Source organism: Diadema antillarum, unplaced genomic scaffold, assembly GCF_040938485.1.
Source record: "Diadema antillarum isolate AM-2024a unplaced genomic scaffold, OU_Dant_1.0 seq00001126_RagTag, whole genome shotgun sequence".
NCBI lineage: Eukaryota > Metazoa > Echinodermata > Echinoidea > Diadematoida > Diadematidae > Diadema > Diadema antillarum.
In genome coordinates this window covers 509514-525080 of record NW_027271940.1, presented here as the reverse complement: position 1 = coordinate 525080, position 15567 = coordinate 509514, and the positions used below count along the sequence as shown (strand labels likewise).

At 40.1% G+C, this 15567-nt stretch overlaps 1 protein-coding gene across 1 annotated transcript; it reads right to left on the bottom strand.

Moving 5' to 3' along the window:
• Positions 1-5590: 5590 nt before the first annotated feature.
• On the bottom strand, positions 5591-11709 carry LOC139743975 (regulatory factor X-associated protein-like). Its single transcript, XM_071654441.1, has 5 exons — positions 11637-11709; positions 8431-8622; positions 7028-7288; positions 6199-6312; positions 5591-5734 (listed from the first exon to the last, which is right to left on the bottom strand). Exons 2-5 carry the CDS (start codon positions 8617-8619, stop codon positions 5591-5593), a joined length of 708 nt encoding a protein of 235 aa, XP_071510542.1. The 5' UTR covers positions 8620-8622; positions 11637-11709.
• Between the last annotated feature and the right edge of the window lie 3858 nt (positions 11710-15567).

The window sequence follows — 15567 nt, the reverse complement described above, 5'->3', positions numbered from 1 at the left end:
TCCACTCTGCTTGTTTTTGGCAAGTGTGTGTCTGAAGAGGATATTTGTTGTCGTATGAAGCAGAGCTGACTACGTGCTACACCAGGAATTTTGTTGTGCAGTTGAAGAGCAGAGGTTTGCAACCTTTGAACAGGGAGAAGATGAGAAATTGCACAATAAACATGAGCCAAACCATGCATTAAAGAAAATGAGAAAACAAGTCATGTAAAATATGTAAATGAAGGGATGTTTTGAGGCAGGTGCCAATTGATATTTATAGCGTTAATAGTCATCATTGTGGAGTTTGTGTAGGCACTGTGCACTTGTACTCCAGATCAAAATAGTTTGTACTGCAGTCAAGTTCATTGGGGGATATTTTATATTCAGAATTTCATTCTTTATTTATTCTTGTTGCTCTGTTGTTGTTTTTTTGCAAGTCTTAGTGCATTTAAATGACTGCTACACATTTCATTTCAGGAATGACATGTCAGTAGAGTGTGGTTCTGTTGTCATTGCTATTATTTTGAAGCTAGGGCTTCAGCGATACAGTTGGATGACACATCTCACGAGATGATACAGTGGACTGTTAATATCACATCATAAACTCCTTCAGCTCCGTGGAGTCCTTTGAATCAATTCCTTGGTGAATACAGGCAAATTGTGATACTACAAACAGCTTGGACCTAGCAAAATAAATTGTCACTACAAGAGAATTTGATAACAATTTTCAGCATACATGCAAAATACACATTGACCTCTCCATCACACATGTATGTGAAGTTGCGGACACATGGTTCATACCCAGTTGAATAAAGCAACATCCATTTCACACAGTAAACACACAAATGTAATAGAAACCATTCACATCGTGACACAGATGGGCCTAGTGATGTTTGTCGCTAAAGGGAGACAATGTGTACTGGCAAGTGATAGTGTGTCATTGTAAAATTGTTACCTCAGGATACCATACACGTATTTTCTTGTGTACATGGGAAGTTTGAAATTTGGAACCAGATATAACTGGACATTTGGAAGAAAAAAAAGTCATAGAAAGAATATGAAATGATGGTAAGACTTCTGGCCCAAATATTTTAAAGGTAAGCAACAGTAGAACAACAAAATTAGTTAATACGCATTGTATTTTCCAAAGCGTGTGAAAGGTTTCCCTTCAAAGTTTAATCCCCACTCCTTTTTTGTGTGGTTCTATTATTGCTTGATATGCACTTGAACATTACTGCAGGTTTCATACACACAGATGTAGCTCTTTGTCTTCAATTGTCTCCTTGACAAGGTCATGACAAACTGTAGTCTCCATCACAGATACATTTGTCTCTGCACACCAAGATACAAAGCAAGGACAAAAAAAAAAAAACAACACCTAATTCGGCTGCGGTTTGATGCGAACAAATTTATTGCAATTGCATTTACACAGAGATTCTATCCATTACAATTATTCTGTTACATCAACCTGTCCAGAAATTAAGACCAAAAAAAAAAAATAATAATAGCTGCTACGACTCAAAATTGAAGAGCTAAGCACTTGAATGTTGTGCGAAGTCTGTGGAGTTGTCAGCCAGATACTCTTATTAGAATGTGGGCACTCTTGCAATGTATGCACCTAACTCTGTAAAACAGTGTTTGAATATCACCTGTGGAAATGTACAGAGATGGCATTTCAACTGGAAATTTGTTTAATTTCATTTGATAAAAGTTATATATTTATGAGAAGCCCCTACCAGTGACTTCATGTATCACCCTTCAGATATTTAAATTAAGTCTCATAGGGCTATCACATTTCCCACTAATATTTAGATATTCAACTGAATAATTGATGACAGGATAAAATCAAAGTGATCATTTCCATGGCTTTTAATAATTGTCGCCATTATTGTGGATTTCGTGACCATCAAATATGAACCCCAATGACTGTTCTCTACCACATCCTATGGTAGGTAATGTCATTTCAGTACAGTTTGTTAACGTCTCTGGAGACGACTCATGGTTTTGCAGTCTTGGTCTACTTGGGTTTTTTTTTTTCCTTTCTTTCTTTTAGTGTGTTCCTACTTCGGCATGATTCTTTGTGATTTTCTCATGAGAGGAACATTAAAATGGAGGCCCCTGTCCGGTTTTCATAAATCCCTGAATCCCACAGGTACATGGTGTACCATTTCTTACAAATTTCTTGATTTGATTTGATTTGATTTCCAAACCTGTATTTCAGCAGGGATCAACACACAGAACTTAAGGAGTGTGCACTGAATGGGTGGGAAATACAGATACATAGTGTTCTTTGCGTCAAGAATTTATCATGAGGGAAAGGTGCTGAGCGTATGAAGAATTTTACCATGAAAAAGGGGGGGGGGGGACATGAGACAGCTTTGGAAATTTGGTCTGTTCAGTTAGATAGTTCAGTACCAATGTGAGATTGTTATGTGTATGTGTCAACTTAATTTTCATTTTGTTGTATGAATAAGTTGCTATTTTGTCCCTGTACAGAATCTCAGAATAATTGTGACTAGAATGGAATATTCTAGTTATTTTGAATAAACGGTGGGTGTTCGGGCCCAAAACAAGATTCTACTTCCCTCAATGATATTTCCTTATTTCATATTTTGATGTTTCTTTTCTACTCAGTATGCCATCAGCATGAATGATTTTTGCAAGGAGCCATTTCCACTGCAAAGTTAGGCTTGTAAACTTATAAAGAAGTACTGTATATTCGCCTGATTAATCAGGAACTGGACACTCAAATACTGACTGACCCATATATTTCACAAATCTGGTGCTGTTCGCAAATGAAAAATCACACAAAATGATCTCATCTTGACATGAATACAACATGTACATGTACGTTTTCTCAAATCATAACTGTACTCTATGATTGTGAATTTAAAGGAGACCTCTGGATGATTTTCAGATTTTTACATTTGAAGAACTATATATTAGTTATACTAAGGACAGAGTTTCAGAATTTATGAGAATTGGGATGAAGAATTAGAATAATTTCAAAATTTAGAATAAATTGCAATGAACAAGGATGATGACATGGCAGAGTCACCATAAGAATGCATGAGTTGGGGCTCAAGGAAGCAGAACAAAAGAAGAAGGCATGCATAGATTATACACGGGTGAACTCGCAAGCAAGCAGTATTGTAATGGAATTACACTGCTACATTTCTGAAATATGTTAACCTGCTATGTCATCCTTGTTCAGTGTAATTTGTCTAAGGTTTTTCAAAGTATTGTTTCTCTGCTCAAGAACCACAATAAATTCCACAAATCTATACATGGAGTTGTCGATTTATGTACTACATGATGTGAAATTATGAAAATCGTCTGGAATGTCCTTTTAACCACTCGGGGGAAATTGTTTGGGAGTCCCGAACTGCAAAACATTAGACTCGCTACATATATGGCCTATGCAATAGATATTGTGCCAGCTTAGAACATAAATCAGGGTACAGGGAAACCATAAAGAGCTCACTTACAAAAAAGTATCGCTTGTAACGAGGTGTATTTGGCAGTCCACATTTTCCACTATGGTACTGCATACAGCTGATCTCATAATTTCCAGTACAAATGTACATGTATGTTAACAGGGTACATGTATAATGAGGTGAAATCGGCGGTCCTGATGACATCATTATAAAAGGGTTGTCCCTTTATCATATACATGTGCAATTCTGTGAAGATGTCAATAATAGGGAGTGAAAAAAAAATGCAGTTTCATTAGCACACTTCTTTTCTCTACTTTTGCAATGATAACTGACCAGGAACCGAATAAGAAATACATGTATAACCTGGCACATCCTTAAAATTTCAACCTCATCATGATGACAGTCCCCTATGTGTAGATACACTGCATGACCTGTCAAGTAACAGCCATCTTAACTTAATCATTAATAAATCATGGTCTGCACAAAAGGTCACTCGGTTACATGGTGAAATAGAAGTGCTCTCCTCTCATTACCTCCGCCAAGGGGGGAGGTTATGTTTTCGTTACCGTTGGTTTGTTTGTTAGTTCGTTAGTTCATTTGTCCGTGTGCAAAATAACTCAAAAAGTAGTTAACGGATTAGGATGAAACTTGCAGCAAAGGTTGAGAATGACACAACTAACAAACGATTAACTTTTGGTAGTGATCCGAGAATTTTGGGGGAATTTATGAAGGATTTTTGATATTTTGGCAGGTAGGGTCAATGAACTTCAGAGTTCAGGCTGCACGTATTTGAGGTTTGCATGCGCGCACTAAAGTGCGTGCTCTAGTCTCTGCTAGGGCGAGGGGCGCCGTGCAGCTGAGGGTTTATGACGTAACAAAGGCTTCTATATTGGGAAATTGGGCGATTTTTTTTCAGCATGTATGTATACCTATCGGTGGATATCACCCATCTCTATGGAAGAGCCCAAAGAGCATTGAACTTCCCCAGTGATGGAGAGGAGAAAAATCTCTTTACAAGATCATCAGTGGAAAGTAGCTGCTTGGCGGAGGTCTGCGCTCTCAGAGTGCTTTTCTAGTTGTAATTGTGACAATTGGGATATAAAGTCAACAACACTTGATATTACAACAGAACTGATACTGAAATATCAGAATGTAATTACATGTACAGCAAGCACTGTATGGGGAATTTTTTAAGAAAAGAGACTCTTCGCACAACCAGGCAGACTGGCATCAAAAGCAGGTAGAACACTCTATAATGCTCCATTATTACCTCCACCAAGGAAGGAAGAGGCTAAGTGATCATTGGCGTTAGTTTGTCTGTCTGCAAAATAACTCAAAAACTTGTACACAGATTTGGATGAAACTTACAGGAAAAGTTGATAATGACACAAGAAACAGATATTTAAATTTTGATAGTGATGTGGGAATTTTTATGGATTTTTGAATGACTTTTTGATCTTTTGGCATACAAGGTCACTGAACTTGGGAGTTCGAGCTGTGCATACTGGAGGTTTACATATGCGCACTAAAGCACATGCTCTGCTCAGGGGAGGCACCGCAAAGCTGATAATGTAAACAAGAAGGATTCTATATTGGAAAATTGCATGCGTGTGTAGGTGGAAATGAGTTACCGCCTTGGCGGAAGTCTGCGCTCTCCGAGTGCTTTTCTAGTTTTACACACTGGTGAAGGCTTGTCACTGTGGGGTGGGACAACTGTTCACAGGAAAAGTGATGATGTCTAGGAGATGTTCTCTGCCAAGATCTTTGCTAAGAGCAGCGTGGTAAGTGCACACTCAATTTGGGAACGAGGGATCCTACCAAAACTGACTCTAGACACCCATTCTCATGATGTGCCCACCAACAGGTGAAATAAAGTAATGATGACAAGTTAGGTTCTGCAGCCATGGTGATGCAGCTTAGCAATAACAGCACAACACTACCTACCATCTGTCCTCATCCCTGTGGCCTGTGACTGAGATACAAAGCGGAAAACAGGCTTCGCTCTATCTCTGACTGGTACACAGCCCTCTCTTCATAGCAGCCAGTCCAAGCAGTGGTAGGCACATCGCACAAATGATCTGGGTTCAAATCCTGCTGCAAAACGTGACCTGTCTGACTATGCCCTCTATGGGCAGCATCTTGTCAAACACCTGTACCACCTCTCCTCATCCCCCTCAGTGAGGAGACATGAGGTGCACATGATCCCCCCTCTCCCCTGGCAACATAGGCGTGGCCTGGGCCTTGGCCTGGTGGCTGTGGGACAGCTGCTGTTGACTCTCCTTCAGGAACTTGATGATGGTCGGCGAGCGCAGGAGAGCCTGAATAGGATGTGTCACAAGAGTGAAATCCTGGATGAATCGTGAAGCTTGGGTTTATTGGCCCACATTCACAAAGGCAGTTTAAAGTGAGCCCATGGATTATGCTATAAATTCCTGTCTGCATAAATGTGCATGGCAGATCACATACACCAACAGATATCCAATGATGAACATGCACTGACACCCACATGTAAAAGGAATGCCTATTTCATGCTCATTTTAGTCAATGGACTGAATTTAAACAATGGACAAATGTCTCACTCCCCAGCAACTCATCTCAAGCTCACTGCCCAGCAATTATTTTCTCATGCCGCCCAGAAAGTACAAGAAGAAGAAGAAGAAGAAGAAGAAAAAAAAAAAAAACCTGCAGCAGATAGATCAATTATAAACATTGGATTCTTACCAGTGCTATATTGGCTACAGACAATACCTGTATAGGCCCTACAAATGCACTGTATCTTTACCAATTTCTTCTCATTGAGGACTTGATCCAGTCTGGGGAGTCCATCGCTAGGTGGGGGTTGGTCTCCATTCAAGAGGGCTTGGAGGTTGGCAGACCTGGGGATGCTGTCTTCTTGCTGTGTGATAAAATTTATTAAACACAGGCATGAGCAATATGTACTGGTCTCTAGTGATGACATATTAGTGGGGAATTCCTCCTCTCTATCAAAAACTTAACAGCAAAAACTTAACTATCAATCTCAAACTTGAGGAAGGAATTTTTTTCTGTTACAGTGCAGACAAGTTCAGTACCTTCAATGATTAGTGTAATAATTCCCTTTCATGTGTGCCACAGAAAATGAAATCCCACAGACACAGAATTCCAAATTCAATCTTAATACATGAAAGTCAGTAATTGGTTACACCAAAAATGAGCACACATTTTGCATGCCTACACAAATACTAGATTCCTTGGAGCAACTGAAATATTTTGGCATGTTTCCCAAGTTTCAAGCACAATCCCTAGAAAATAAAGCTGTTCAACAACAACACCTGTAGACAAAGCGTTGATGGAATATGCACTATGTCAATTTTCTTAGCATTGGAAAACTGGTTGAATTTAATCTCAAAGAGAATGGTGTGTTCAATTAGGTGGAACTTAGAAACAAAATTCTTGTATTGATGGCGCTACAAAGGACATTTGTAGAAAGACAAAAAAAAAACACACCCCAAAACAAACAAAAAACAATCCCTGGTTTCTTGAAAAGACATAGCCAGCAATCTCTCCCTAATTTCCCACTCACAGCCCATATAAAAGTGTGTATCTGTGTCCAATATCTGCCCTGCACTTACTTTCTTTTTGAAGATCTGCATGGAGGTGGCGATCTGATCCTTTTGTTTCTTCTTGGCCTTGTAAGTCTTGTTGCGGTGGTAGTTGCACATCCAGGGTCCCTTGCGCCTCTTGCCCGCCACCACCAGGACCTCCTGGCAGCCCTCCGCACTGCAGTTCTTGCAGCGCATCAGGTCCAGGGAGTGGTTGCTGGACCCAGTGCTGGCCTCGCTCGGGGATGGGGAGGCTGAGCGTAGCCCGGCCATGGCTGCTGGGTTCAAGTCCTGACAAGAGCCAGGTATGGGGTGGTAGAAGAGGGAAACAGGTGGAAATGAGGTGTGAGGAAAAACAAACAAGCTAAACATAAGAACAAAAAATCAATGCCCTGATGACATCTTGCTTAAAGGCATAATTTACCATTTGCAGATGAAACAAAAACCCAGCATTAGTGCTTTAAAATAGTTCTAAAATGTGAGTTAGGGATAGAAACAACCACTGTAAAAATTTGAATCCGTACAATCGATGTTAAGTATTGTTAAATACACAAAATGTGAACAATAGTTCTAATAAGAATGAATCCAGACTAAACCGTCTACAGTTATGGTTTATTGAGAAAAATGCTGATATCTCCTTATATTTTAGGCTTTATTGTGAAAATTTTATATGGTAGGAACTGTTTTGATACAACAGACCTACACATATGCACCAAATGTGATATCTTGAACATTTTTGAAATCACTACTCCCAGAGGTAAACTGGACCTTTAAATTCATAGTCACTACTTTTGTCTCAGTTTTTTCCAGGCTTGTCAAGTACAAAAAGTGTTCATGGAAACTGTTTTGAGGTATGCCCCATGTTAAATAAGTTGATTTCTTTTAATGAGGTTGTTAAAACTGTTGAGAATTCGCAAGTCTACTTTTTTTTTTCTTCTTGTTAAACAGTTTTGTTAGACAAGGGAAATAATGTCCAATGCATTCTATGATGACATCATTGCAGAAATGTAGGTACAAGAATGCATGCAAAAATAGATTTGATGTGTTTCTACACATTCGTAATTTCTCATAAGGACTATAATATCTTTGAAGGAATACAAGCTACATTTCCTAGCACAATACTATGTGACTCTTCAAAGAATGTGAGCTGCAAATCAAACACTGTGCATATGTACAAGTGAGGACCAACATTAACCCGTTGTAGACAAGCTGATTTTGCTGTAACACGCACTTCCAATAGACACCTGCCTGAGTATACTTGGGACTAGTCTTCAACGGGTTAACTGGGGATTACAACACAGAATGGAATCACTTTCACAGAGCAGAGCAAAAAACAATAAATGAACTACAAAAACACAAACAAACAAACAAACAAACTGGTTATTGCAGAGCAAAATTAAAGCATTCATAAACAGAGCAACATGTAAGATTACCACTTGTTTGCCGAGCACTGTAACTGGTTGGCTGGCGCTCACGGGAGACACTGTTGTCGCCACACTGCTGCCACTGGTGGTGGCGTATGCTGTGGGTTGAGATGCTGTGGCAGCTTCGGGGCCAGAGGTGATGCTGGTTGAAGACTCTGGCCGGGAGCTCACTGGGGCAGAAGTTGTAGGGAGCTCCATGGTCTACCAGGTGAATGATAAGTGCAGTTGGCATACTGTGTCAAACATTTCCACTAAAACCTTGGCTAACAGCACTACAAATCAACCTGTCTCAAGCCCTGTTTTAACAGACCTTGCCCTGAGAACTTCGAGACAATGTCCAGAGAATAAAATTCCTGGCCTCTGGCAATAAAACTACAGGAGAGAGCGAGGGGTGCCATTTTGAACAGACAAACACCAAAATCCTCATTCGGGAAGGTTTCCATAACAACCGATACTCTTACCTGTTCATGCATGAAGGGGGTGGTTACAATCCATGCATGTGGTTGGCAAGCGTAGTGTCATTCCGTTTGGACTATTGCTCATGCATGATGAGGGTATCACAGGAATGTTACCATGACAGCATTTTAACAGAAGCGTATTCGGGGTAATATCAGGGCAATGTTGGGGTAATTACCCGAGCTGGCAATGGTAGAAATTTGGAAAACCTAAAAGCTACAGTGACAACATGATGCGAGCAACATTTTGCGAGAACGTTTGAACAGGCAAGGTAAACAAACAAGAGACCCGCGGGTCTAGCGCTCACCTGAGTATCGCAAGTTCACCTTTCACGCAGTCACTAATCTAAATTATTCACAGCTCTACCAAAATTTGACCAGGCATTCTCAAGTAGAAGATGAAAATGTACAATAAGGGCCCAATTTTTTTAAGATTCCTTAATTTGGGGGGATTGGGGCCCCCTGGGGCCCTCTGGGTGGGGCATGGTGCCCATTTTGATAAATTGAGATCCTGACCCCCTAGGGATGCTACCTGCAAAGTTTGACAAAAATCCATCATGAGGTTTTCAGGAAGAAGATGAAAATGTACAATTCAGGCCCCCATTTGGACCCTTCCAACCACCACCCCCCCCCCCCCCCCCCACCCAAGAGGGGCACCCCTGGATCTCCTATGAACAAACTTGAAACTACAGTCATTAATGTACTCACTCATAGTATTATCTCAGCTCTATATATAACTTCTGATTCTAGAGAAGATTTATAAAGATTCCTTCATTTGGGGGATTTGGGACCCCTGGGGGCCCCCTGGGTGGGGCATGGTGCCCATTTTAACAAATTGAAATCCTAACCCCCTAGGGATGCTACCTGCCAAGTTTGGTGAAAATAGGTCATGGGGTTCTCAAGAAGAAGATAAAAATGTACAATTTAGGCCCCATTAGGACCCCTCCTCACCCCCTCCCCTGGGTCCCAAGGGGGGCACCCCTGATTCTGCCATGAACAAACTTGAAACTACAGTCATCAATGTACTAACTCATAGTATTAACTTAGCTCTATCACTTCTGGTTCTAGAGAAGAAGATTTTTGCAGATATTCCTTAATTTTGGGGGTTTGGGCCCCCTGGGGGCCCCCTGGGTGGGGCATGGTGCCCATTTTCACAAATTGATTTCCTAACCCCCTAGGGGTGCTACCTACCAAGTTTGGTGAAAATGGGTCATGGGGTTCTCAAGAAGACGATGAAAATGTACAATTTAGGCCCCATTAGAACCCTTCCCCACCCCCCTCCCCTGGGTCCCAAGGGGGGCACCCCTGATTCTGCCATGAACAAACTTGAAACTACAGTCATCAATGTACTAACTCATAGTATTAACTTAGCTCTATCACTTCTGGTTCTAGAGAAGAAGATTTTTACAGATTCCTTAATTTTGGGGGGTTTGGGCCCCCCTGGGGGCCCCCTGGGTGGGGCATGGTGCCCATTTTAACAAATTGAGTTCCTAACCCCCTAGGGATGCTACCTGCCAAGTTTGATGAAAATCGGTCTTGGGGTTTTCAAGAAGAAGATGAAAATGTAAAAAGTTTACGCACGACGCACGACGGACGACGCACGACGGACGACGGACGACGGACGACGGACGACGGACGACGGACGACGGACGACGCACGACGCACGACGGACGCCGGACGAAGGGCGATCGCAATAGCTCACTTGAGCCTTTGGCTCAGGTGAGCTAAAAAGGTTGCCTGGATATTGTCTCTGTGCAAGGTAACTCTGGTTTGAAAAGCTCTATTACAACAGGGCTCCATTATCTGCTGCACACGAGTTCAGGCACAATAAATGATCAAAGCCACAAAATATGTCTTATGCTAGCCAATCCTTAACTGAACTTAAGTGTCACAAAAACAAGCCGTAACTATAGAGGAAAGAACAATGAGTAATGATCTAAACGGTATGATGACAATGAGCTCTGCAAATTGACAAGAATGCTAGTAGTAAAGTCAATCTATCAAATTTTTCTAGCAGGCCTACTTCTCACCTTACAACATATCTACGTTAAATACAAGAATGTGGATGATGTAGCTCGATCTCTAGACCTTGGGCCTTCCCCCTGCCACAGACCATAACTGAAGTAGACACCTCTATTTAATCAGAAGGAATTCTTGTGAGAGAGCAACGTTTGACATGTTTTTCTTTCCTATTGCCCATTCATATTTAATGCAACCAAGACTGATGTCAATATGACTCTTATCATTACATTCAATATGCACAAAAGGAAGGCAAAGAAGCCTGTCCTGTGGCTGTGCTGTGCTGGTTGGGGAGTGGGATTCTGCTCGAGGTTCTATAAACATACTGCAGAACTGTCTGTATTTACTCTACACTAACAGTAAGTTTTAATTTATGAAATTTAATACATCAAAACGTATCGAGCAATATGGGTAGTTACAGAGCGTTTTTTCGTCTTCGGTCTAATACTTGAGCAGTTCGAGCTAAAGGGCTCTTCAAAATGGTAGTTCAAGAATCAAGAGCAAAGGAAGATGATGGAGCTGTGGAGTTATTATTCCACCATTTATCATCCATGTACTTCAAGTAGACCCTACGTGATTATACTCATGTGGGACTATGATCAGGCACCTAACTGTTACCTAGTATAACAGCATGAATAGGGAGATTCCAGATACAACTAACCGTTAAATACAACCCTGTGCCTGGACGGTCATTAACACCGAAAATTATACGGATTATGAGGATCATTTTCTGCATCTTACCCTTCAGAATGGCTTCTCTCAATACAATGGTCTCTGCTGGATGGAAACACCTATCTGCGCCCTTCAATCCTAGACACGATCGCTGCTACTACTGCTAACAACGGATCTTTGCAAACAACAACACATCTTCATCGCACTCGTTCGCGTCGCGTCGCGTCGCGTCGCTGGTCGCAAGTCTTGTGGTCGCAAGATAGCGCCACCGGCTTAGTCAGTTGGAAAGTAACACAATTCTTACTGCTTTGACAAAAGACAACGCTTCATTCCTAAAAACTACCACATACCAAACCATCAGCAGTTTGCTGTCCCCTTCAATATTTTCGGCAGTTATTAGACAGGGAGATGTTAGAGAAGGGTTTAAAAAAAGTATTAATCTTTCGTAGATAAGTTAACAAAATAACCAACTTGCGCATAAAATGATTGTGCGCCAAGTTAAGTAACGTTAAATCTTCCGAATTAGGCCTAAATGATTGAGTATAATGCGTGCTTCTTCGTGTTTAGTAGCATTTTAAAGAAATGCAGTAACATTCTTCGAGTGTCCTATATATTCTTTGTGCACTATTAAGCAATTGCTCCCGAAAATATTGAGCGGGACCGCGAACTGCATGCTGCTGGCAAGGTGTTGTAGGAATTATGTACTTAGGCCTAAACAGATCTAAAGGTTGTTTTTTTTTTTGTTTTTTTTTTTTTGGTCACAGCAATTCATTAACACCTGCGATAGAGTGCATACAGCTTCTTGACCACACGAAGCAAACAAAATTTAACAATGTCCTAACAAAAGGTGGGTCCGACCTTTTATCAGGACGTCTTTGTTTTGAGATATATCTCGGCCATTTCAAAACCAATCTCCATTAAAAAAAAAAACACACACTTCGAATTCCTCTTTATAATTGATACGAGGTTTCTCATTATCTCACCAAAAAAGTTGGAAACCTGAAGCCCCATCTCAACCAAAACTATACCAAGACTGATAGTTCATCATTGCATTTGCAATAGATAGGAATGCAAGTAGGCCCCTACCTGTTCTGTATACCATGGAGGTGTTGCAGGCCTACAGATGGATTAAGAATTCCTGCTCTCTTAAAACTCATGTTCAGCACTGCCAAGAAGTGGTAGCTGGTGCTTTGACAAAAGAGGGCATCAGTAATCAGGACCAGCGTTGTCACTGAGCAGAAAAGACCTCCCCAAAGCTACTGCACTTCGCTCTCTCTATGTGCTGCCAATATACTAGTGAATATGGGTTCTTTGACTTGGAGCAGAGACTTGATTCAAAATGCAATGTTAAAATTTACTTTTAACAGCAAAAGCAGAAAAATACGCTGGAACACGAATGTTATATGAAGGTCAAATATGCCAAATTAAAAGGTAGAAAGCTAACATGCGGAAATGGGCACATTATGGAGAAATGTACTTTTTTATAGTTGACCTTACTTTCATTTCATTTCGATTTGCGCATTGGACTAGGAGTACAGAAATACATTTTGATGAATTTGATATCTCTCCTAAACATTTCTCACTAGTCTCATCTACTTTTTTTTTTGACGTTGAAGTAGAGCTTGTAATTCAATGAAATGAGAAGCATTTTCTTCGACTCCGGATTTCGTCTTGGAGCTAGCCCGGTGCCGTGCAGGACTTCAAAACGAAAAGGAATGTATAGACATCCCAATTTGAGTAACGCCGTAGAACCTAACCATGTGTTTGCATGGATTACAAAGAGTTGTCACTCCATCTATAGACAAATTCGAGTTGGGTATGTTTTTATGGTAATTTCTAACTGGGGACTTCAAGTATATATACGCCTAACAAAGACAATTTGTGCACTGACATAGCAACGCACCTGACTCATTGTACAGCCCTTTGAAAATGTTTTTAATCTTCTTTGGAAGCCCTGCAGTTATGGCCGCCATAAGTTACAGTGCTCTGAATTCGGATTCAACTATAAAGCACCCCTGGTCAGACCAAGGAAGTTTAAGACGTTGATATTATTTGCACACCCATCGTACCGTCTATGTCGAATGTGACTTTCACGCCTTATCAAAAAAAAAAAAACAACAAACAATTAAACAAAACAAGCAAAAAAAAAAAAAAAAAAAACACCCGGGGAAATAAATATAAAGGTGGCTGAAATGGCTGAAATGCCAAGGTATTTAGTATCTCTTGTTCCCCTCTTGCTTTAAAGGGAAAAATCAATCCATGGTCAGGTTGATTTTAAAAATGAGAGAAATAAAAGCAACAACTAACTCAAACAAACGCAACAAAGATTGTTTGAATACAGTCAGACAAATATAGCAAAACTATGGAATTCTAATTTTTCATATGTTTTCCCAGAAATGTACACTATAATGTCAATCACAGTCACGTCGATATAGGCAAATTAGATTGGGGTGATGTCACGACCTCAATAATCTCTTGTTTGCTTGTGAACAAGTCTTTAATAAATATTCTTCTCTTTGAATGAAAAAGAAGAAGAAAATGTAAGTGGTTAAACATTGATAACTGATAAAAATATCCTTCGTGTGCAGTCAATAAACGAATGACTATATGATTTTTTTTTGAGGGGGGGGGGAGATGAACGAACTCTTCGAAGAATTAGTTTTATGATGATGGCAGTTATCATTTCCTTGTCACTCGTACATTTGCGTGTGCTACATTCATATTCGGTCGACCAACCTTGCCCCACATAGCAACAAGCAGGGAATTTTGTACGTATTTGCATGGTATTCGACTTCTGAAAGGATTCAGTTGACTAGGAACGTTTACGGCACCCATTCGGTCGAGCGGGAGAGGAGAGGTTTGGGGGAACTACCAATTTGGGTTACACCAGTGAAGACAAGGGATTTTGTTACGAGGGTAGGGATAGTTATTTCGCTACTCTTTCATTGATTGGGGTTAGATTGTTTGGTTTATTACGTCACAGGATGTCGTTTGGCAGTCCCTCTGTCGTCTGAGTTCGAGGTGACATTCACAGTTTCATTCAACAAGCTAAACCCGAAGAAATTATACGAAGCGGGTGGTTGCCGAGGAAATTTCAAAAGAAAGCTTGATGTTTTGCCATCCATCAGTCCCCTCTTGCTTTGAAGTGAAAAAGGGAAAATCACTCTTGCATGGTCAAGTTGAGAAAGGGAGAAAACTTTTAGTCAAACAAACACAACAAACAATATCTCATTAAGGAGTGCTGTTGATTTGTAGAATGCAAAGGTAAAATGAAGAAAATGGTTTTGACCGTAAGTGAAATTGACAGAAATGGACATGGATTTTGTGTAATCTCTCGCTTGAAAATGAACATGCTTTGAGGCACATTTAATAGTGCCGTATATCTTTAAAGGTACTGAAACACTATGTGTCATAGCGCCCCCTACACTCTTTTCTGTCAATCGTGTTGAACGTGAGCATGGATGGCTCTTCAAAGTGTCGGTTTTACGAAAAAAAAAATGTAAATGTACGCTGTGGTATAGACTATATATATATATATATATACATATACACACATATATATATACATATATATATATATATATATATATATATATATATATATATATATATATAAGACCAGTTTGTTAGAGGGAGCGTTTACCACTAGCACACTGTGTTCAACAATAGACGATCATACCAGTCAAAAATGTGGACACTTAAAGATAAGGAGTTTTTAAAAGTTTTGTTAACTCGGACCATCCTTTTGTCCCTGGAAAGGGCGACTACAAAGCACGTCATTCCACCAAGAAGGTGTATGTTAGTATCTCCTTGGTGCCATTAAAAGAAAATGCTGAGAATCCCCTTCCCCATCGCAATCTCCACGAATGAATATATATATTATATTATATTATATTATATCATATATATATATATATATATATATACATATATATATATATACACACATATATATACATATAAATATATATATACATATATATATACATATATATATATG

Bases quoted from the DNA above. Each gene is read 5' to 3' on its own strand.
- LOC139743975 (XM_071654441.1), bottom strand. From the start codon at position 8,619: ATGGAGCTCCCTACAACTTCTGCCCCAGTGAGCTCCCGGCCAGAGTCT. The intron at 7,289-8,430 runs GTAATCTTACAT...GGCTCTTGTCAG, and splicing joins CAGTGCTCGGCAAACAAGTG to GACTTGAACCCAGCAGCCAT. The intron at 5,735-6,198 runs GTAAAGATACAG...CATCCTATTCAG, and splicing joins TCCTCAATGAGAAGAAATTG to GCTCTCCTGCGCTCGCCGAC.